Source organism: Eurypyga helias, unplaced genomic scaffold, assembly GCF_000690775.1.
Source record: "Eurypyga helias isolate BGI_N326 unplaced genomic scaffold, ASM69077v1 scaffold616, whole genome shotgun sequence".
NCBI lineage: Eukaryota > Metazoa > Chordata > Aves > Eurypygiformes > Eurypygidae > Eurypyga > Eurypyga helias.
Genome location: NW_010258328.1, coordinates 54049 through 78399, shown reverse-complemented (window position 1 = coordinate 78399; position 24351 = coordinate 54049). Strand labels below are relative to the sequence as shown.

At 36.2% G+C, this 24351-nt stretch overlaps 1 protein-coding gene across 1 annotated transcript; it reads left to right on the top strand.

Annotated features, from left to right (window-relative positions):
- Positions 1 to 35: 35 nt before the first annotated feature.
- On the top strand, positions 36 to 20037 carry CCDC172 (coiled-coil domain containing 172). The gene is made up of 8 exons (XM_010154278.1): positions 36 to 114; positions 353 to 438; positions 3818 to 3934; positions 4921 to 5086; positions 7026 to 7127; positions 8095 to 8197; positions 19058 to 19145; positions 20005 to 20037. The coding sequence occupies exons 1-8, from the start codon at positions 36 to 38 to the stop codon at positions 20035 to 20037; spliced, it is 774 nt and encodes a 257-aa protein (XP_010152580.1).
- The last annotated feature ends 4314 nt before the right edge of the window (positions 20038 to 24351 follow it).

Genomic DNA, 24351 nt, shown 5'->3' with positions numbered 1-24351 from the left:
GAGCTGGAGAGCCCAGACTCCACAAGAAGATAGAAATGAACTTGGATGCCTTGTTTCAGCAAATACAGCTCACAGAGAAGCAGGCGGGGGAGAAGAGGCGCCTCATCCAACAAGGTCTGCACCATGTCCGTCATCTTGTGGGTCTTGCGGCAGCGCTGTCCTCAGTGAATGGCGTCTCCATCTCCTAGAGGAATAGCAGCGTGGGCCCACTGTGCTCTCAACGAGGGGAACATTCTCAGGGAAAGCTCGGCAGGCAACCTGCCTGGCTGCTTCTCGCCAGTGGCACATTTTTATAAGAATGCAACTTTTACAAACTGAGCACAAAGTCTTACAGCTTTTTGTTGTGTTGCAGCTAAATTTGACATAAACAGAAGTTATGAAAAAATTAACCAAATAAAAGAAGAGCTGAACACTGCAAAAAAGAAATTAGAAACCAAGGTAAGCAAGCATGTTTATAGTATACATAATAATAATGAAGTACATTATATTTACAAATATATGACCTATTCTTATAGGAATATATGACCTGAAATACTCATAAATACTTTCCAGGAGTATGCTTCACCTACTGAATCACACAGCAGTGAGAAAACTTACACTGTGCAGTGAAAAAAACTGTGTCAATGTCTTTCCCCTCACACAAATCTCACCCTTTAGACCGGGCCCTGGCTATGTTCAGGGACTCGCTTATCTCAGAGGTAGGAATGTTTCCAGGTAACACTTCCAAAACTCTGGGAGCACTGGAGATAGCACATGCGCATGTAAAAATCTCTCCTGCTCCACAGAAAGAGCTTGGCAGGGAACGACCGCCATGGCAGGTTGGTCCATCCACCAGACACAGCCACCAGACTGGGGGAAGACTAACTTCAGGTACAGTCTTCACAATCCTGAAGCTTGCTATAGCACTCTCCTTCAGAGGACCGGAAAACATTCCTTCGTTTCCCACTGGCATTCACTAAAGGCCTTTCACAGAAAATATATGGGAGTATTCCCTATGTTTACTTCACAGGATCTGAAGCCATATGCTAAAGATCTCCCTGTGAGCTTGGGCTCACAGTTAGGACTCACAAGGCCTAAGAGTGTTTCTAGGGATGCTGAAGACAAAGGAAAGTTCCCGAATCTATGAAATATTTTTAAGATTTTATTATGCTTTCCATTTAACCAAACTGCAGACTTATTTTTAGATTAAGCTTCCCGTTTTATAGAGGTTTTCACCATTAATACCTGTGGTTACAAATGATTTAAAAATCCATTTTCTTGTGCCTGAAAATGAAGTCTAAATGTCATCCCTGTGTGCTTAAGTATCAGCACTGGCAGAACCTGCATGCACCACAGGAAAGCATGTGGAGCCTCCTTTGAACTCAGAACTGTTGTATCCTATCACTTAAGTAAACATCTTTGAGAACATTTGGGGGATTACCTCACCTAGTTGTGAAAGTAAAGGTTTGGAGGAAGATTTTCATTATTCAAAAAACAGGCTCTTCTGCCTTTTGTAAAAGTCTATGTAATATATATAATAAATAACATTACTGCGAGGGGAGTCAGAATAAAAGAGAACTTGTTTGCAAATTGAAACTATAATCATGCAAGCAGTTATTCATGTGCTTGCATTTATGAATGCCATGATCTCAGAGCCCCAAAGCACTTTAAAACAGTAGCTTATTTTACTAACACAGATTATATCTGGGTGTTGCTCGTTAGGTAAAGTCTTTTGTAGTCTTGTTCATAAATTTATTTATTAAGACCACAATTTTATGTTTATACTACTAATATGTTATTGATGCATTGTGATTTATAATCAAGGTTTATGTGGTAGGTATTGAAGGTCCCAAGAGTAGGTCCATTATTGTAAAAGACTAATGGGAAGAGCTGAAGAACTATTCCTAATTAAATCTTACGTGCTTTACCCACCAGGATTAGTAATATTCTCACTGATGTCGACAGAAATATATTTTACTTGCTTGCTTAGTCTGACATTGATTCATTTACAGATAGGAAATGATACAGAAAACAAGCAGAATAGGCAAATGAATTTCAATTAGACTGTATTTAGGTTTAAAGATTATATAGTTATTGAAATTCCTTAATTTATTTTTCAGTACAGGAATCAAGTTTACATATGTCTACAGTAGTTAATGTAATTCAAATAATATTAAATAACGCTGTTCAGCTAATGCTGTTCAATTTGTCCCACGCCAAATAGCTGCACTTCTTTATAACCATACATATCCAAGCAGGTTCATGCACAGCAGCTTACGCATGACCGAGCAGATGAGACCGGGTTCAGAAGTGTTTGACATCTATTTCACAGAGACTGCCTGTGGTCAATCAAAGGTTCCCAGGAAATGCCTTTTTTTTTTTTCCCCATCTGTTCTGTAAAATCAGGTAGCATGTAATTAGAACCCAAATTATAGCATTTTGCTCTTCATGGCTCAGTGATATCTTAAAAAAAAAATTGTTGCAAATGCATAGATTAAGTTGACATTTTACAGATGGAGAAACTACACTGCAGCTAGTGATGTTCAGTAATATAAATAGTGGTATAAGACAATCTACCTTCTTTGAATTAATATGTAAAAGAAATATTTCTGAGGCAAGCATTTCCTGGACACTTAACTTGTCAGACATATCAGGGATAAGGAAAATATCTGATCTTTTTCTTTGCAACTCTCAGATTCTAGTCTTAGTGCATTTGATTCCACTATCCTCCTCCTTTTTTGGACAAATGCACTTCATCTACACCCTCTCCAAAATCATCTACATTATTTCATTTTGCAATCTTTTCATTTTTACCTCTGTAATATCACTATTATTTGGTCTTTTATACTTCACACACAAACAGTCATGTATCAGCCTGACTATTCAATTTACTTCCTGATACTTACCCTGTGCCTTTACAGTCTGTGGGCCACCATTTCCTACTTATTGTTCTGAGTATTGCAGCCTGAGTCATTCTCTTGTCCTCCTTTTCTTTACTTCATCAGATGAACGATTCTCATCCTTTAAACTCTTTAACGCTTAGCTGTTTCCTCTTCATCTGCTATTACGGTTTGTCCCACCATATATCTGAACTAGGGTTAGACAATGATACAGTAGATGCACTGGACAATTGAGAAGAAATCTTCAGCAAATTTTGAAAATGCATTGGTTGAACAGCATGCCCTTCTATCAGATAAACTACTGTTTAAAATTTATAAAACTAAAACCAAAATTATATGTAAAGTAGAATTTGAAGCTTGGGGAGGGTTATGGTCAAGCCGTATTTAACCAATGAGCTAATTTCCATTACAGTTCTTTGGCTAAGAATTCCAGAAACATTGCTCAAAACAATATGAGCAAATGCCTCCCTCCTGCACCTATGCAACAGCAGCATTGCAAAGTTGATGACGTGTACAGCCATTCAGTGAGAACAATGATGGACGCCTGTTGCTTCAACATTACTGTCTGATTTAGTACATGATTAGCTAACCTTACACAGCTAGGTGGAGGACTCTGCGTTAGGTTGGGCAAAATGTCCCATGTGATCAATATTTTTCCTGGGTTTAACCTAGAAAAGTCTCCTAAACCAAACAGAGTTTAAAATGCCATTTAGAAAGATAGATCAGCACTAAATGTGCTTTTTAAAGAAAGGATATTTTTCAAAAGCTTAGTGGTATATTGGAAGATTACTGGGGGGAAAACCAGCTATTATGGTTTACTAGTCCAGCAGCTATGCCAGCTGTGTTTCAACTGGACCAAGATCCTTATGCACAATATCAAAGTATATGAAACACCAAAACAATAAACAATTTATAACCTTTTTTTTTTCTTTTGGAAGGTTCAGCACCTGTCCGAGAAACATTTCTCCCTAGAAATACTGAAGAAACATGAAGACAGCTTAGAAAAACAGAAAGCTGAACTTATTAATCAAAAAACCAGTCTTCTTAAAATCTTTGTATGTTTCCAGCTACAGTATTCAGACAGCTCTTTTCTACTGTGTGAGAGTAGTCACATTTAAAATCTGAAAATATGGAAGATGTAATGTTTTAAACCAGGAAAACATATATGTATTATTTTTTATTCTACCATACTTAACAATCTAAATGTAGATAAATTCTCAATTTTAATTTAAAGCATGATCTAAGGTAATATTTGCTGCAGTTTATCTACAAAGCTCATTTAACATTCTTGGCTTCATTTTCTAATATCTGCTATTGTGTGACTGTACTGCAATTCTGACATATTTCCTTTGTAAATAAAACTCGGAAATTCTCATCTTAAATTGGACTGCCTCATCCACAATGAAACAGATTGAGAAGGATCAAGGGAAAAACTTAGGGAGGTCAACACCAGATTTTAGGAATCCTGATACACAATATCTCTGATACTAGACACGACACACCTAGCCACCTCTTAAAAGGTAGCTACTTGCAACACATGCAGACAACAAGCTTTTCTGTTCTCTCTTGTGCCTTTCTCTTTAAAATATTTTTTCCAGAAAATGAAACAGTAACTTCCTGTCAACTATAGCTTTCTTGGTAGTTATTGAGGAAGTTAAAGTCTGTATTCTGCAGAAGAATAAACAACACCTTTATTTCATTTAATAACAATCTAAAAAACAGACTGGCCATACTATCTGAATTTAAGCAGAAATTTCTACTAATTTCAATAAAAAAACTGCTGGCAGAAGTCTGGAATGTAGTGATTTTTTAAAATGTTTTCTTATTAAAAATATATAATTCACTAAAAAAAGAAAAAGGGTTATAACAGGCAAAATGATAGAGCTTTTGACCATTTTCATGTTTTCATAAGTCAAGAAAAGTAAATATACTATATTTATACTATGAGTTTAAGGATAAACAGGGTGTTTCAGTCTGCCTAGCTTAACAGAGACTTCCTTTTTTTCACATGAGCATTCAATTTTCCCTTTCTTTTCTTCAGACAGATGCAAAGAGAAAAATGACTGAAGAGGAAGATAATTTTACTAGAGAAGTAACAGAGTTTAACAATGAGTATGGACTAACAAGTAACAGAGATCTTCTGATTAAAAAAAAAGTCAAGATTGAAATAAATGATTTAGAGAACGAGGCAGCTCTGTTGAAAAATGGTAAGTCTTACATTAAATTATTTTATCCTGGATTACCATAGAATTAATACAGAACAATGAAAAATAGCTGTGCAAAACACTAATTTTATTTCCATTCCCTTGCTGTCTGGAGCTTCCTCTTAAGAGTGTGGTTTGATATACCATACTACACAAGCGTAATGAGCACCTCTTTAGTCTTTTCTGACTATGAGCACTATGAGGAGAAGCAGCAGACCTTCAGAAGTGGCTCACAATGTCTGATGTCAACCAGCACAGAGGTGCACTCTCATACATAACATACTATACTAGGTTTGCAATAACTCTAATCACATATGGGATGTGAATTTCCTTAACATCAAAAGAGTTACATGCACAGATGTCTTTTAGGACTGGTCTTTTACCGCCACCGTATAACTTTATCTTTGAGTTAAGATACAGAGTATGAGATTTCTCAGAACAGAGAGTCAGACTGAACAGCAGTCCTTCAGCAAGGAAATAGGAGTCATTGTGGATCACAACCTGAACATGAGTCAATGACATTAGAATGCCAACACCATACTGATACATAAACATAATTCTGACCCCTAAAACATGCAAAATAATCCTTCACTCTTTAGGGCAGTTAACCTCTCAGCTGGAGTACTGTGCATCTAGTTTTGGATGTTACACATCAAGAAAAATTGTAGAACAGCTGGAGAGAATCCACATGTAACCAGTGAGAGTGATCAGAGATCTGGAGAACATGAGAAGGAAAAAAATTAAAGAACTGGGGTTATTTAACCTGTGAAGGAAAAGTCTGATGGAAGATAGATATCAGTCTTCATATCTTTAAAGGGTTCTGTAAAAAGGAAATTAATATATTCTCTGTAGTGACCTCAATAAAAAGTCACAAGTGTAAACCACAATAAGTTAGAGTCTGGCTGGGTGTTTGAAAATCTTTCTAAGAACAGTGAGCAACTGAAACAACCTGCCTTGGGAGATCCATTACTAAAGGAATTGGGAGTCTCCATTATCCAAGTATATAAGAACAGGTTAGACAAGCATCTGATAGAAATAACAGATCCTGCCTTTAGTAGAAGGAACACAGTAGATGACGACACAAAGTCCTTTCCAGTCTCATGATTCTATGATTCATTAAGGGCCAGCACTTTGAATTACTGATTTTTGATGTAAAGTTATTGAAATATGACTTTCCATTTGAGTTTGTACTCAGTGGTACCTTCTTTATGATTTCCTGTGGCTCTGATTCTGATCTACAACTGAAAAAAGTTTTTATTTGGCATTACCTGTTATTTTTATTGATTAATTTTTACATATTCAGACAGATCTGATCAGTCAAATGATCTCTTAAAGGTTAGATCATTAGGACATGAAAGGTGACTAACATTCTTCTCCAGGTTTATTGCTGTTTTGATTCTATCCTTTTAAACTGCACCTTTTTTAAGGTCCAGCTGTCTGTCTGTCTCCTGTAGCCCTGAGCACATTGATGACACTGAAGAGAGAATTTTCAGTAACAAGGAAATTGTGTGTGGATCTCCAATCAGGCAAACAAACATAATTAATTCCAGATGCTGTCAATGGTCAGGTTCAAATGTCTGTAACAAAATGAGTTCATTTTAGTCCTGCTGAGAGGCGTTTGTTTACCACCTATTCAATAAGTCATCTTATAGCTGAAGTAACTCTAAAGCAAAACATTTGCATTTCTTCTTATGTCCAGTCAAAAAAAAAAATATGTTGAACATCTGAATAACATTGAAAAAAAATTTTTTTTCATGGTTATGAATACATTATATGACATAATTCCCTGTGAACTGGATTTTATACAACCAATTTTAGTTTTATATTTAAGGTTCTTTTTGACTGGCTGAAGGTTGGTAGAAGTAGTTAAGAATATTTAAGATTATATCATTAAGACTAAAACTGGAATGCATTTTAATTCTAAAATATATCTTTTTCTTAGAAATGGAGTCAATGGAACATAAAAATGTTCAGTTAAATACACTCCAGCTGCAAAAGAATGAATTAAAGCAGTATTTATTTACCCTCCAAAGTGAACTCAAAGGTTTGCCTGATAATCACTTTTTATGATAATTATTTGTGGCTTTACCGATGCTTCTGAAAAATGTTTTCTGTCAAGTTATTTTTCCCAAGAAAAAGAAGTCTTAGAAACAAAACTTTAATATTTTTTTACATAATGTGATACATAATTTTTAAACATGGTTATAAATCTTATTGAAATCCATATTTGTTATTTTAAATGTCAGTGATACTGAGGTCTACAGATTTGCTGAATCATAACCTATAACTATGAAAAAGAAATATTTACTTTTGTTGTAAGTCATATACTTTAATGTTGATTTTAAGTTCACTTTGAAACATTAAATTCTCCATTTAATATTGCTGGAAACCCATTAATCTGTAATTAAAGAATGTTATTAAAATTCGTATGTTTAAGAAAAAAAATGGCTTGGATTGATAATGACAGATTTGGCCTTGGTGCTAAACCTCTGAGTAGTAAATTCAACTGTCATCTCTTTTCTGACACTTGCCTGTTATTATATGAAAGTCATTGCCTAGATAAAGTCTGCACATAGAACTTTGTTGATTACACAAGAAACCCTAATAAAAGAAACAACTAAAAAGATACAGAGGGAACCAAGAAAGGTTGTGTGTCAAAGGTGATCACAAGCTATTGGGATGATTTTGAAATCTGGATAAAAATATAATCTGGAAGTGGTTTAGTAACTTTTTCACAAATATGTAAATAACATGTCACAGTAAGAAAGCAAAGAAAGACCAGCCATTAATATGGTCAGAAATTGTTTGGGAAAAGGAATGACATTTTCTAGAAGATTGCAATATGCATACCAATTACAATAGCAAAATAATTTATGTTCTTTATTGGGATGCCTTTACCCTACAAACAGTTTCACAAAGAAACATTAGAAAAGATAAATTCAGAAAACGTAGGAAGTCTTTGCTTACAGATGATTAATATGTATTTAAGGTAACTGTTATTTTATGTTCAGACCTTGAGAAAGCAATCAGGGAGGCTGAAAGAATGACAAAAGATTTAGAAGCAGAGAAAGTCCAAGTCACTGAAAAACCTCAGAACGATCCTGAATGTTTAAGGTAAGGGTATGATGTTAGTAAGTTCCTAAATTTAATTTTAGGTCTGTAACTACAGACCAGTCCTGGTGTCAATGATTATTTTACCTTTCCTCTACAATACTACTTTGAAATCAGAAGAAACAATCATTTTTATCACAGGACACGAGTTCCTGTTGTTTATTACAGACTTTCACCCTTACATTGCACTGGAGTGGATTGTCCACAGTAACTTTGGGTCAGGTGCACGTTGTATTGAAGCTACTAAATGTAGGTTTGTTTTCTCTATGATCCCTACCATCTATTCTAGTTTGCCTTCTAATTAAACTAGTTTACAGCAAAATTTTGAAGATATAACCAAGACAGAAGATCTTGCATCATTTTCCTTAACAGCGAATACTGTTTCCCAGGAACTGAGTGGTAATGACGCACTTGTCATTTTGATCAAGTCAGACATCTATGTTTTCACTATGCAGAAAATAATGTAATGTTTTCAACAAAAAAATCTTCCAGTGCAGAAAGTCCCATGTCACAGAATTAACCATCTTTCGCCTATTTTATGATGTTCCAGATAGAAGTGCTCATGAGTATTTAAAAATATTTAATAGATGATGCAAAGGAACTCCTCCTAGAAAAGCTGGCCCAAAATATTCTCAAACAGGAATCTATAGGGAAATGACAACTTTTATTACCATCATGGTTTTTCCATATGCATTTCTAAGTTTTTGACCAAAATAAATTCTTGTTTCTGAAAATTTTCAATGGAAAAAAAAATTTTGCAGAGAAACCTGAGCATTTTTCTGGAAGACAATTTTGTAATGGGCCTAGTTTTTGCTGAATATCAGTTTCTGAAAGAAAATTATATATCAGCCCTATTTGCTAACTCGCTTCAACCTCTTACATGGTGTTGAGACATGGCCAAAGTTCCCTCAACATAAAAACTAATTAGCTCACAATTCTGCATACAGTAGCAAAAATTTTGCATTCAACAGATACATAGTAGACAGTGTAAATAACAATAACAGCAACAATTCTGGAAGAGAGCATATTATAATTCACACTTTCACATTTTTAATTCCATCATGATATATTAGGTTTTATGATACATGAGGTTGTCAACTTCCTTCTAAATACATACTTCCCTTGGAGTAGTTTACTGCCATGATGCCACTTAATATTCAAATTGGCATAATTAGTTTTCTATAACAGATTTCCTGTGTATAAGGTACAGAAGTAGCAAAGATTATATTACTTTAAATGCCCAGCTCTGCCACTGATTGTTATGAGATCCTAGGCAAACCATTCAAATCCTTGTAGCCTTTCTACATAGTGAAATTAACTCACAGCTCTGTGGAATGATACTTTGGTTTTGTCTGGGTGGAAAACACAACAGCAGATGAAATATATTAAATTCTATTAACCACAAAACCATCAAGTGTCATTTACAAATTAAGCAAGAAGGATTATGATATTTTTTTATTCCATAAAACACCTCACTTTATGGTCAAGATACGCTTACATTATTTGATAATTGCATGAATGCAAAATGCAAGTGGTGCAAAACACAAAGTGCTCCCTACTGCTGTTACTATCACAGAAAGCGAGCGCTCCTTGAGGTGCAATAATACATTGAAGAAATTTTCTTTACATTGAAATATTTTTTCACTTCAGATACCGACCAAAATTTAGATTTGCCTAAATCATACTTTTAGCTTGCACTTTCTTTTGATCTCATGTGTACTCAGAAAGGCTCAATACTTTAGAGAGGGAAATAGCCCTGAACAAGTTAACTCAGATGCCAGAAGCAGCACAGCTATGTTACTGCACTTTCGTATCAGCACTAACAGACTGTGCTTTTCAGAGGAGCCGAGCAGGCAATCCTCATCTGTCTGCTTCTATGTATCAGAGCTCTGAGCTGTGTAGAATTATCCCAAACCTTATCAGACTCATACAACTTTATCAGTTTTTGGTTTTTTTTAACAAAACCTACTCATCACTCCTTGGTTTAGACCACTGATTTAAGAGAACGAAAGGGAATTCAAAGTATTATATGCTATAAATAGTGCAGGTTCTCCCTGGAAGTACCCGATTGCTTTCCAGTACCTACAAGGAAGCCATCAAGATGGAGCTGGGATCTGCACTATCCTGCACAGTGGGAGAACAAAAGGCAAAATGCAGAAGTTGATTTAAGAGAGGCTAAGAATAAATTTAAGAAAAAACTTTTTTAGCATGAGGATAGTATAGCAAAGGAAAAGGTTGCCCAAAGGGGATGCATAGTTTTCATCGCTGGAGACTTTCAGACTTGACTGGACCCTGAGTAACCTGGTCTGACCTTGGAGCTGACCCTGCTTTGAGAAGGACACTGGGCCAGATGACCTGCTGACATCTCTTCTGGTCTGAATTGTCCAGTGAACCAATTATAATGGTGTATTGCAGAAGGGGGAGAAAACAGCCCATAGATCAATACATATAGAATCATAGAATCACTGGGTTGGAAAAGACCTTAGAGATCATCCAGTCCAACCGTATCTGTCCACCACTAAACCATATCTCTCAGCACTTCATCCCACCCGTCTCTTAAACACATCCAGGGATGGTGACTCCACCACCTCCCTGGGCAGCCTGTTCCAGTGTGTGATAACCCTTTCGGTGAAGAACTTCTTCCGTACGTCAAATCTAAACCTACCCTGGTGCAGCTTGAGACCATTCCCCCTCGTCCGATCATCTGTCATTAGGCAGAAGAGACCAACACCCACTTCTCCACAACCTCCTTTCAGGTAGTTGTAGGCAGTGATCAGGTCTCCTCTCCGCCTCCTCTTCTCAAGGCTAAAAAAGCCCAGTTCCCTCAGTCGCTCCTCATAAGACATATTCTCCAGACCCTTCACCAGTTTTGTGGCCCTTCTCTGGACACGCTCCAGGACCTCAATGTCATTCTTGTAGTGAGGGGCCCAAAACTGAACACAGTACTCGAGGTGCGGCCTCACCAGTGCCGAGTACAGGGGGAGAATCACTTTCCTGGACCTGCTGACCACGCTGGTTTTGATATAAAGCCATATGCATTGGCTTGTGCCTACACAGCACAGAGGAAGCATTACTGGCAACAAACCAGTTATCTCCACACTGCCTAGCATTCAGTGAGATCATATCTGATCTGGTCCCTTTGCACTGCCTCCGTGACATCAAGATATAGCATCATGTCTGTGCACATACTTGCCATTCAAAATGAATTAAATGCTTGACAGAGCGATGTCCAGCACAGCAGAGTGCTGGTTCAAAGCAACAATACCTGGCTTGTGCACTGCATACTCTACGATGTGCCACAGACATATCCGAGTCACCACAGCTGCTGCAGCAGAGCTCGTGCTGATGCCAGTAGCCTCTCTGGAGCAGATCCTTGAGTGAATTGTCCTGTCCACTCCTGTAGGTGCCCTGTGAAGGGCATCTCAGAATAAAGAAGAATTCATGCCATGACAGTGAGAAAAACTAAAATATGAGGCACCTGGGAAGAACCAAGAGCCCTCCTGACAGTCTAGATGCACCTTTGGCGCTTGTAAAGGACCTTTTGCAGCCCAAGTGCCAACTGATGCAATCTTACATATACTAGTGTATATCTTAGTAGGAGTCAGTTTGCGTTACGTTAAAATCAATGTGAGTGAGCCTACTATGTTTGAGAAACTACCTTTTTAGCCTAACAAAATAAGCTTTTTTTCCCCACACAGAGAATCTATTGCAAGAATTGAATTTTAGTTTTTACTGAAAATCATACTTAGTATAGATAAAGAGAATAACATTTTGACAGAAGTAATGTGTATCAAAAAAAAATTTTTTTCCCCTCTGAAATAAGCACAAAATTTTATTGTTTTGTTTTACAGAGCAGGAAACCACACCACTCTCTAAATGGTAAAAATACCAATGTTTTTTAATGCTTGCCTAGAACACATGTGAGAGACAGCATCAATAGCCTAATATATGTATCTCCCAGATCATCCTGTAAGTGTGTTATTGTATAACACACCTAGTCCCAGCTTAAAAATCAATATCAAAAGTAGCTGGCAAGGCAGGAATCTTCATTACAATTAAGTATATATCTCAAAGTAAATTGCATTTCTGCTGAAGAGTGTCACCAACTAATTCAAATTACAGCAATTCATCTTTGATCTGAGAAAAATGCCCTATATGGTGTCTGCAATTTCATAAAATTTCTCCCAAATCCATCAAAGAATTACAAAAGGTCATGAGAAGCACACACCACTAATTCCAGCAGCTGTTGGTGCTGCAGTTAAAGGCTTGTTCTAATACACATCAGACACAGGAAAAAGCTAACCAAAATCTGAATGGCACAGATATAGTAATGGATAAGACACTGTACCCTCTTCCTCAAAGTAGCAACCTGGAAGTTGAAAGCCTCATGACACAGCTGCACAACCCAGAGAAATATTTAGGAAAAGAGTTTGGTTTTTTGGTTTTTTTCAGAAAAGATCTGCAATTAAAATCAAAAGCCTTATTTTAATCATCTGTTCTGCCAGTGCCAACACCAACCCCAAACACGAAACAGCAGGAAACATCTTTAGCATCAGTTTTCTTGAGTTACATTTCCCTGGCAGGTAGCAAGTAGCATCACTTTAGAGGAATAATACAGGAGCCAAGCAGAGACTAACTGATACCAGTAAATTCCTAACTATGTCATTTCACTATTATATTCATTTTAATTACTGACTATATTAATTATTTATCTTCTTTCACATTTTAATTTCAGATTTGTGTTGCTTTATGTAAAGCAACCTAGAAATAATTTTAATTAAAGTTTATTTAGATTAAGAACAGACAGTTTCTTCCTAAAACTGGTATTTTTCACACTGTTCTAAAAGTAGACTAAGGATAAAATGTTTCTTTGAAACCTGAATTTCTGTTCTATTTCTGAAAACAGTAGCAGAATGGAAATGCACAAAGTCAGCTTACTTTGTAAATAATTCAAGGTGTTGTATACTTGCCTAATTGCTAAAAATATGGTATTGCTTCTAATATTTCATAATACAGAAAAAGAAACTCCATTACCAAAGTTAGGAGGGAAAAAAACAATGCTTTCTTTTATACAAATCATAAAGAAAATATGTTCGTTACAGCTGAACAAATGTTTCGCACTAACAGCAGTCTGCCTAAAGCCATGCATGGTTCTGGTGGTTTAAAAGAAAAATATTTGCAATTTAATTTTATGTTAAATTTTTTAATCAGAAAACATCTATCTCTGGAGTAATATATGTGGTTCAAAATGAGGTTTTTAATGACAATCTCCTCATCGATTTTTTAAGCTTTTCTTTTTAATAGCAGTGCCCAGTGGAACTATTATGGTTTGAATTATGCTAAAATAGGTGTCCATTATAAATTGCAGTACGAATTTACAAAAAGTAGATCAAATCTGACTAATGGTATCTTTCTTTGATAAGACAACCAATTGGTTAGACAAAGAAAATGCAAATGCCATCCATCTAGACTTTGGTAAACTACTTGATGTTATCCCACATGGGAAACTACTAGTTAACCTGGGGAAGACATATTAAACATATTGAGTATGGAAATGACTAATAGTAACAACAATAATAAGTCTGAAAAAAGAAATTTGAGGTCTGGAACAAGGTAACTAAAGTCAAAGCTGGTCTTGCTTAATGTTTTAAATAATGACTTTGGAATAATTTATGTAAATAGTGTAAAACAATTGAATAATTTCACAACTTTTAGACTGCAGTCATTAAAAAGGGAAGGAATATAATTATATACAGTGCAAGTTTATGTACTTGTACACAACTAAGGACTTCAATAATAGGTACCTGGAAGCAGAGGAGAAGAGAGGCCTGAGTGTACTGTGTAATAAAAGACAACTATAAACATCAAATATAATTATAGCTGTGGAAAAGATAAAAGCAAGAGGTATTTCCAACAAAAAACAGGAGGGTGTAAGAATACAGTGTACAAACCTCTCACCTGCTTTTCAAGAAAGACGAATTCAACCTGGAAGATGAGCAGAGAATGGATAGCCCATAATGCTGAAGGAAACAAGGACGATTCTAAATCTTGTCTAGCACTGAGAAAATTATCAGTTCACATGAAACAAATGCAGTACACTATAAAGACACTAGTTTCAGCAATAGGGTAGTCATATTAATACTCCACACTGAGATTTAATTTTCCCTGTAGAAGAGAAAAATCAAGATATTTGAACTAAAAGGATTATTGAGCCATATTAATTTGTCCTGCCTTTCAATAGGAATGTTTTTGACCCCCTAGAAAATAATTTCAGTTTTGACATCTCTGATGCCTGTACATGTTTGCTTTCCTGTGTAACTTGTCCTTAGAGTTCCTATGGAAAGTACTCTGTACAACTTTGGTTTGCTGCCAGCACAAAAGCAAATCTCACCCTAAATGTGCAGTTTAAATCAGTGTGCCTTAACCTTTCCATCTATAATAATATATTCCTTAAAGAGTTCTTGTAATATTTTATGTATTTGGGAAATATGAATTAAAAAACCACACACCACACATTTTTAAAGACCTATAACTACTTTTATAAATAGTTGCCTGAGAGTATTCACAAAATGCAAGCTTTCATCAATGATAACTCTGTATTTTACAATCAGCATTTGAGCCAGAACAGTAAAAGCTGAAATTTTCTGGTTTTACCCAAGGTATTCCTATTTAATTTAATATACATTTAATTCCCATTGTTATGTAGCCTAGTATCCTGCTCACTGTCATGTTTCAACTTCTTGCTAGCATTTATTAATGCAACTAGATCACTTTCTTAATTTTTATTCTATTTCTGCTCCATCAAGCACATACTTCTATAATTTATTTGTTCAACTCAAGTGCTTGAGTTTATGTTTTGATATACTGAATTCCATTTAGGACTCATTTTTTCCCTCTTCCTCAATCAATTTATAATAGTCTGAAATTTATTGACTTCTTCAGCTGTATCAATAGCATTTTCTGTTTGGTAGTGTCAGCAAATTGTAAATATCCAGCAAAATCTTGCTCTCACTATAGAAACATATACATTAATTTAGTCCCATTACTGAACTGAGGCTGAATGACCTCAATGCGTTAGCTCTACATTTGCTTGAGACAATAAACTGGTCTATACTTATCTTCAGTCTCAATAAAATCTTAAAACCTTGATAAATATTTCTCCTGACCTTTATGATAAAATTCAGAAAAATCAACATGCATACTCTCAAGTTTATATATAAACTTCTTAGGGAACTTTATTTTGTACTATAATTTCTATGCTTCATATATCATTGTCAACTAATTTCATTTTATAATGCACTCTAACGTCTTTCCTTGTATTTATGATCAAAAAATAAAACTGTGGTCATAAACAAAGCAAAGACAAGAAGGAAACTGAAAAAAAAAAAAAAATTTTTACTTGTCTCAGCAAAACATAACCAAGAGCTAGTTTGCTCCTTCTGCGACTCCAACAATAACCAGGCAGGGTCTTTCATCCCCACTTATTAAAAAGGGCTCTAAAAGCACATACTCACACTGCCTTCTACACGAACAATTTCTTCTTTGAGACCTCTTTACATGAAATTATCCTTGAAATGCAAGTTTGGGGAACTGAAGTCTTGATCCAGTAATCTAAATCTGTGGATGATTTTCAGAGATACCTATTAGACAATAACGTTATTTTCATCATATTTCAATTCATAGCACCAGCATGTATTGATTTCACAATTATTTTTCCTATTTGCCTTCTGCGTATACAGCTGAAACTCAAGAAGCATGCGTATCAACCACAAATGCCGATGACATTTAATAGCTGTGCTCATTTCTAAGCTGCAAGATCGATTGTCTACTGTGATCTCCTCCTTCTCCATCTCTTTGTCACTTATGGCATTCAAGAGTAATGGCAAATGGACCACCGATAGTAGAGCTCAGCCTAGGGCCAGCTAGCATCCAAAAAAAGCTGATGCTGTTGTCCCACCTACTTGATTTAAGGCTAGGTTTAGCTATGACTATTTATCCTGGGTGGTTTTCAAAGGAACAGTCAAACATCCTTTTGCTAATACAGCATTTCAACTCCAGCTGTTCACTAAAGCCTGTTACCTAAGACATCGTAACTTACCAATGTTTTGTTAATTCAGTGCAATGACATTTTTGAAAGATATATTTTATTGTCATCAAGGGGACCAAATGCTAAAGATAAAACAAAAACACAGGATATCGAGTGCCAAATGCTAATGTGATTTTTCAGGGTTTTTTTTTTGTTTGTTTTGGTTTGGGGGTTTTTTTGATATTTGCTTTTTTTTATTATAGATATAAGGAAGGTATAATTGCCATATTTATCCTTGTTCTGGCAACAAGTACAACTCTTTCCATTTATGAAGGTGACAGAAATCCTGGCCTCCATCTAAACAATGTAGTTTCATGAATAATTAGTTTGCATATTCAATCTGATCGTGGGAAGATGAATATGAATATCCTGCTTGTCTTAAATGTAAAATGAAAAAGATAAATTTGCTTCCAGGTTAAGTATTTTTTTGAATATTTCCATTGTCTCACATTCCTTCTGGTAAAACTTCATCATTTATTCAGTAACTCAGACGGCCCCAGTGCATTAATTGTGTAGACTGTAACCTAACAGACAGCCCTTGTTTTGTGAGCATAATATTCTTGGCACATACTGTAATTATCTAGCTTCTAAATAAGAAAGAAGGAAGACCTGAAAGCAGAATCAATTGATTAATATAAAAATTAAACACCACATTTGAACAAATGTCTTTTATCACCACTACCCCATGCTATGTAAGGAGGTATGCTGTCACCACATTTAAAAGTTTTATAAAATATTTTAAATAAAGTTTTAAAGTCCACCTGCAGAACCTTACCATTTCAAAGCACATCATCAGTAGTAATTAATTCACAATCCCAGGACACAGATAAGCAACTCGTACTACTTATCTTCCAGTTGTTCTATCCTTAGCGTACACCTAACGTGAGCTGGTATCATTCTTAACTGACGACTCGCAAAACAGACTGTGCATCAATTTTACAGTGTGGGTGACAATGAAAGCGCATTTTCTCTGAGATGATCAGACTATGTCTTTTCCTAAAGCAAATTAGGCAAAGTAGGGCTTTTGTTTGTCTTAAACAAATTAGGGTTCTAATTTCACGCTAACAGAGAACACAAGAGAGGAAAAAGAATGGGGAGGCAAGGTAATGAAGTTAAGCTGGTTCAATCGATATCAGAAGCTGATCCTAGACCTTGAAATGAACTTCTGTCAATGAAAATGGTCTGTAAACTAACACTGTACTACAGCACAGTGAATATTTCATTTCTTAAAGTGTAGTTCAAAGTTTCCTTTTGTCTGAAGAATTGTGTGTATTATGAATGCAGGAGAAATATTCCTGAAATAAGAGGCATTTACTCCTTTGTATACAAACAGAGCTCATAGTGTTTTCATATTGATGGTAAGATATCTACATTTTCCACAGAAACAGCAAAATTAACTTACTGTCCCATCTTATGCTACTATTCTAATGCCACACAGTGACTAAGCTATTCTTCTCATATAAAGCTATACCTTTTACTTCTAATAAAGCCATTTTCTTTTGTAGAAAACAAAATCTATCTTCAGTAGGACAGCTAGAGAGGTGCATCATCTATATAATAGGGTTAAATAATTTATTCCTTATTAGAGTATATTAAAAGTATTTTCTACTTCTTCTTTCAACTTCAAAGGAAACAAGGTCCTGCTTTGATGCATCAGTTTAGATATTTAATGAGAAGCAGAGTATACACTTTCCCTCCATTTTTCAGTCTGTCTATATGTCCCAGAATATTCACACTGTTTGCTGAAACTGTATTAAGGATAAGGAACCTCAGCTTTCTCATTATGCTTTTCTTATGACAGCCATGGAAAGACTCAGTATAATCTCATCACCTGGTATTCATCAGACTACTAAAAGCTCTGGCATAGATTTCTCTTGGCCTATTGAGTATTAATTTAAACCACTACAGTTATTGATGTGCAAAGTTTAGGTGTCTCCTTTTAGCATGACTAAATGTTCTTTTGAATGCAGAACTCACTGTATTAAAACTAGAACTTATTGTAGAGAAGGGGGAGAATTCCTGGCTGGGACTACTGGGAAACAGTCAGTAGGCACTGGAGAATAATAGGAGAAGTGGGGAGAGAGAAGCAGCAACAGCAAAGGAGTCTGTGGAGGCGTATGGAGGAATGGCTGCACAGGGTCAGGCACAGGACCCATCCAATCTAATATTCTGTCTCCACCAGCAGCTACAATAGATATCCAAGGCAAGTAAGAACAGTAACATATGGTACTTCCTGAGTATCAACATTCAAATTCACATGGAGGCGTATGGAGGAATGGCTGCACAGGGGCAGGCACAGGACCCATCCAATCTAATATTCTGTCTCCACCAGCAGCTACAATAGATATCCAAGGCAAGTAAGAACAGTAACATATGGTACTTCCTATCAACATTCGAATTCACATGTTTAAATAAGGAAAATTATGACTAATGAGGCCATAAATCTTTCACAGTTTATGAAAACAACAGGTCCAAAAATTTGTCTAACAAAGCGCTTAGTCAAGATAGGCTTTTTAAAAACCCAAAGTGTCACTTCCTCAAGTTCCTCACATTGCTATCACAACTGTCAGTGCTGAATGAAATCCAACAATCTTGTGGGAGAGCAGCAAATTGGACTGCCACTTACAAAACTAACAAACTTAAATCCCAATCGTGCAAATAGATCGATGAGGGTTTTCCTCACATAAGTCAAATTGACAACTGGGACCAAAGCTGAAAAAAATAGTTACCCAAGCAACAGTTCTCCGATCTGAAAATTTATTTGCTTTTGAACACAGGCTTAAGAAAGAATTGGAAAATTGCGAAGATGATGATTGGGAAAGCTTCTGTGAGTCTCTTCGAACAGAAATTGAAATTCTGCAAATGGTACACCATTTTCATTGTGTATTTTAAGTGTTTGATAATTTTAGTTTTAAAGGTGTAATTCAAGATGATTAGCAGTGGGTTTAGATTAGCAGGTATTTTATACTATGTACACAGCCAGATATCCTTGCATTGCAGGTGCACTCAAATTCTCATTTGTTTTAGCCTATTATTTCCAAATGTCCAGGAATATCATTTCTCAGAGAAAAGGGAAGTACAGAAAAGAATTTAAAGATACATTTTTAGCACATGAAAGACCCGTTTGAGGGACTAGTACTAATCATTAGTTTCTTGAAAGCTGCAAAAGATTATGCATTTACGAGCCAAATTAATCCTTACCTCCAGCTGTCAGTTAAATGGAAGATGGGCATATGGAAAAATAGGATGATAATAGCATCCTTTTATGTAATATTTTACTTTGTCCACTCACAAATTCCTTACAAAAACTTACTGAAGTGTGTTTTTTCTTTAAATGTCAATCCCAGCTTAAAATTTCTTGATTGTCATTATGTGTAACAATACAAAGAAAAAATACTTTGAAGTCCCATTTTTGGAAATAAAAGGGTTTTAAAGGTTCATTGCAGAGCCCCTGATTGAGCTGTATGAAGATGCAGCTGCCACTACCATCAATAGCAGAAAGAGAGTCATGGGAAATGTGTATTGCTCATTTTTATCATCAGTGTCAAGTTTCCATTGGTGGAATGTAATTTACTTATACTTTATGTATTAATTTTACCATGCTTGTCAAACTTCACAAATTAAAAAAAAAAAAACAGCTCAGTGTTTAAAAAACTTTTCTGTAAAGAAAACACTACACTCATCAGATTTCATTTTCTACAATGCAATCCTTTCTCTTTGCCAGAATCTATCACAAAAAAAGTCTTCAGGCAAGTGAGGAATACGTGGCATATGCGATGGAGTGTCACAGAAGCTAGTAGGAGTATTTTAAAGCTATTTTACTCAGGCTTTATCAGGTTTGTTTCAAGCATTTTTTGTTTGATTAAGCCACAGTTTGTATCTGCCTTTACTTTTCATTCAAATAAATTTTTATTCACTTAAAAGTGGTGAGGTTTTTGTGTTTTATCCTCAAATTCAACTGTTATCCACCTTTAGTTTCCTCTTTCTTGCCCATGAATGGACAGTCCAGTCCACATATAGCTGAATTCTTATGTTACTAGCTCTATTCCCTATGTACTATTTTTTTAGAATGAACACTTATTTTTAAGGTAGTGATATGGTCTAATTTGAGAGGGAAACTGCTACTACCATCAGGAAATAGTTAATAGGAACTGCAGCTATTTGGTTTATGCCTTAACAATGCAATTCTGTAATCAGCTCTCTGAAACAGCTGAACTCCAGCACTACTGTGTGATAATCCACAACAGTTTCCAAATCTACTGACTGGTAGCTGCCTCCCTCGATGGTAAACCAGTCCATTACTTAGCACTTCTGATCACATGAGAAGTCTTCTTTTCTTCTGCCTCCCACAAGCCACAAAATACTTGAGAGCAAAGATAAAACTGATTCTAAATGAAAAGTCCACATTTTGGGATAACTGGTGAAGAATTTCCATTGAATAAGGAACCCTCTTCATTCCAGCATGTAGGATGTATAACTGCTACAGCAGTTCCCAACCCCACAGCAAGAACTGACTTTATCGTTGAGGTACTTACAATAGGACCCCATAAAAACATTCACACCACTTAGCCCACCCTGTGGTCATTGTCTCATCACGTCCAACTGTGTGTGCAAATCATTTCAATCTGCTTCCCACCTTGGGGGGGATGGATGAGTGCTCTTCACTAGTTTTTCTACACCCAGAGCTCTCCAAGCTACAGAGGGTGCCTGTCACGTTTAAAACTGCCAAAGATGTTTTATTAAGAAGGGAAAAATAAACCACTTTTGGAAGCTGATCAAATTCTGCCTGTGATGGAGAAAGTTTTTCCTTTTGGGACAGAGCTGCAGTTTGAAGTCTGGTAAGGTTTGATCTGCAGCACCGGTATCAAAGAGTATTCTGACCCACTGGGTTAACTAGAATAATTCTAAGAGGTTGGAGTTATTGTTCTTAACGACCAGTGCTGTTGGAGCTGACATCCCTATGAGGTGGGGTTTTGTCTCTTCTGAAAGAGAGGTGTGCTTAATTTTCAACTTAGTCCCTCGGACTTCTATGGGACCAGCTGACTCCTAAAGTCAGGCAACTACTGCCTCTGGGTTTTGATCAAATCCAGGGCATACTGCAAAATGATACAGCTGCATATCTGAGCAATAACCATATTTCTGAGTTAAATTGCTGGAAATGTATACATTTAGGATTTGCTCAGATGGCTGAGTTTATCCAGATCATTTTATGCATTTAAGGGAGCTTGTTCATATCAAGTGTATTGGTTAATCAACCAGAAGAAACTTATTTTTAAACTTTGGGTTTATCCACTTTAGTTGTTTTTGTTTACAAGTATCCTTGCAACTGTCTTGCAACACTCTCATAGAGTTGTTCAGTCCATATAGATTAAATACTCAGATATGCCATGAAACTGAACTCGTTGACCTGTACCAGCATTCTACCTACACATTTCAGGTAGGTAGAGTGAGCATTATAACCCAATAAATACCAATTTATAATATAAATTAATGTCCCTAAGTCACCTGAAAAAAACATATGGGGAAAGAAATATGTATTTCAGAGACACTTCAGTTTCCAAGAAACTAGTTGCAACTTCAGTTTTGGGGAGGGGGTTGTTTATTTGTTGGGAGGCTGTGTTTTTTTGAAGGTGTACATTTTTTGTGAAGGTCTATATTCTTGATTATTGTAGTAGAACACAACATAAATATAGCGAAATTTGTAATAACTCAAATGGCTAAAGCTCTCAGGATCAATATAATGACAAAACAAGTATAAAACTCACCAAAAAAAGTGAAACAGAAATCAATACAAATCCTATTGGGCTAAACAAATCCCTCAACAGCTCTGAAAAAAAATACAATGCCAGACTAAACCAGCTGTTGCAGGATGAATGTAAAACATACTAATTTCTTCCAGTACAAAAATACATTTGTCACCACTGTCTTATGAATAATGTAATATGGGACAAATATAATATTTCTGTTTGGAAGACTCTAGCTAAACATTAAACAAAAGTTTGTGCTTCATGGATTTTCTTTAAAATTCTCAAACCAGGGATGTGTAATCTTTTAAATAATGGCTGCAAAAAATCCCAAACCTTTTGTCATGTTTAATAAATATGTTAAAGAACAGAACATTGCAAAATGGCCATGAAAATACACACAGAGTTATTATTAATAAATAAATTATTTCACAGATGACATTAGTAAGGTGTTTGTTATTTTTTAAAGGATAGATTATATATTCTACACCTCGCTTATGAGAGTCTAACAGAACCTCTGAGGCCAGAGATTTTTTGACCGATTAGTTTTTATGATCGAAAAGATGAATTAAAGCCATAGAAATATTTGAAGCCATTAGTGAGAAATAGGAAGATAGCCCAAGGAAAAAAGTTATTATTCTAGAGAAAGTGAAGGCACAGGGAAAACTAGCCATGCTTCTGTATTGGACCTGGGAACAGTTGCTTTTTGAAATCAACAGATTAAAACTCCCTCATTTCTGAAGAGAGACAGAGAAATACTTTAGATTACTAAATTTACCTGGTAAGGATTGAGATTTGGCAAGCATCGACTCCTATATCCTTCACAAAAGACTTGATGAATTGCAGTTTTATCTCTGGCTTGCACACCATCCCCACAGTGCCTCTCCTGTGCTGTGGCCACATACCTGAGACACAGCTGAGCAGCCTGGTCAAATCACAGCTCCCAGCCATGCTTTGTAAAAGGCACTTCCCAGTAGCAGCCCAATGCAAGCACATTACTACAAAGCAAAATCCAGGATCCATGTGAAAAAAAATCCAACAGGAAAATAATTAAGCCAGGCCATGGACCTGAGAAGGCTTGTGAAAAATCACTGAATTTTCAAGAAGAGTTTACCAGCCAGGGTGACTAAGATCTGACCACAGAGACCCAAAAGAGAAAGCCTGTTGAACCCTGAATCTACAAGATTATGGGTTTACAAATCAGCCTTAATGCGTCTGGAGATAGAGCAAGAACAAACCAAGGTCAGGAGCCAAAGAAACTGAGAGATATACTATGATCATAGTCATGGTTAGAGGCCACACTGAGCAGCAGAAAACCCAAGAACCTCAACTTCCAACAAGCCAGGAGACGGACAAACCACAGTGAAGATACAGCTTAACTGTGTAAAAATCCCTGGCATGACCTAATCTTACTTACCCAGATATGTACCTACTCTTGTAGCAAGGAACAGCTACAAGGAGGGGAAAAAAACAGGAACAAAACTAAAAAAGGCATCAAAATGCAACTGTTCTGTTCCTTATAAAAAGTATTTAAGCTACCACATTTTCATGATATTTTATGTATTCTTACTATTAACAGCTTATTCAAAGACTACCAAGAAAATCAATACAATATCTGCCCACCGAATAAAATTACAGTTCACTAATGCAAGGGTACCTACACAAATTATCTGTTTGATATAAACATGATTTAATTGGTGATACTGCCAAATTAATGTTATAAAATTAAAAGCCACAAGAATAAAAGAATAAATCACACCAAAAAAAGTACCTGAACAGAATGACAGAGTCAAAAAAAAATCATGTGTGACATAGGAGGAAAAATATCAATTGAGGTCACATATCCTTGTTCAGCTGATCCGGCTTATGGGGTCCTCAGTCACAGGGGCAGCTGACAGTCTCCAGCTACAGGACTGGTTGCCAATGTAGACCCTGACAGTTTGGCTGTTGATTGTTGAAAAGGAATACTTGTTTCTAAAACGTGTAACTGAATTACATGCATGGATCGAAAATCATAGAATGGTTTGGGTTGGAAGGGACCTTAAAAATCATCTAGTTTCAACCCCCCTGCCATGGGCAGGGACACCCTCCACTATACCAGGTTGCTCCAAGCCTCGTCCAGCCTAAATGGGTAAGAAAAGTACCCACAAGGCCAAACGTGGCCACAGAGGTGTTGTGGGGAACCTGAGATCACAGATCCTACAAGAACAACAGCAAGGCAAGACCAGGAAGAGAAGATGCGTTCCAGCACTGTCTCCCACTACCTATGCATAGCAGATCCTCCTTATCCTTCAATTGGAAAAAGAGCCCTGCCATTCACTACATTC

Bases quoted from the DNA above. Each gene is read 5' to 3' on its own strand.
- CCDC172 (XM_010154278.1), top strand. From the start codon at position 36: ATGAACTTGGATGCCTTGTTTCAGCAAATACAGCTCACAGAGAAGCAG. The intron at 5,087-7,025 runs GTAAGTCTTACA...TCTTTTTCTTAG, and splicing joins GGCAGCTCTGTTGAAAAATG to AAATGGAGTCAATGGAACAT. The intron at 19,146-20,004 runs GTACACCATTTT...TCTCTTTGCCAG, and splicing joins AAATTGAAATTCTGCAAATG to AATCTATCACAAAAAAAGTC.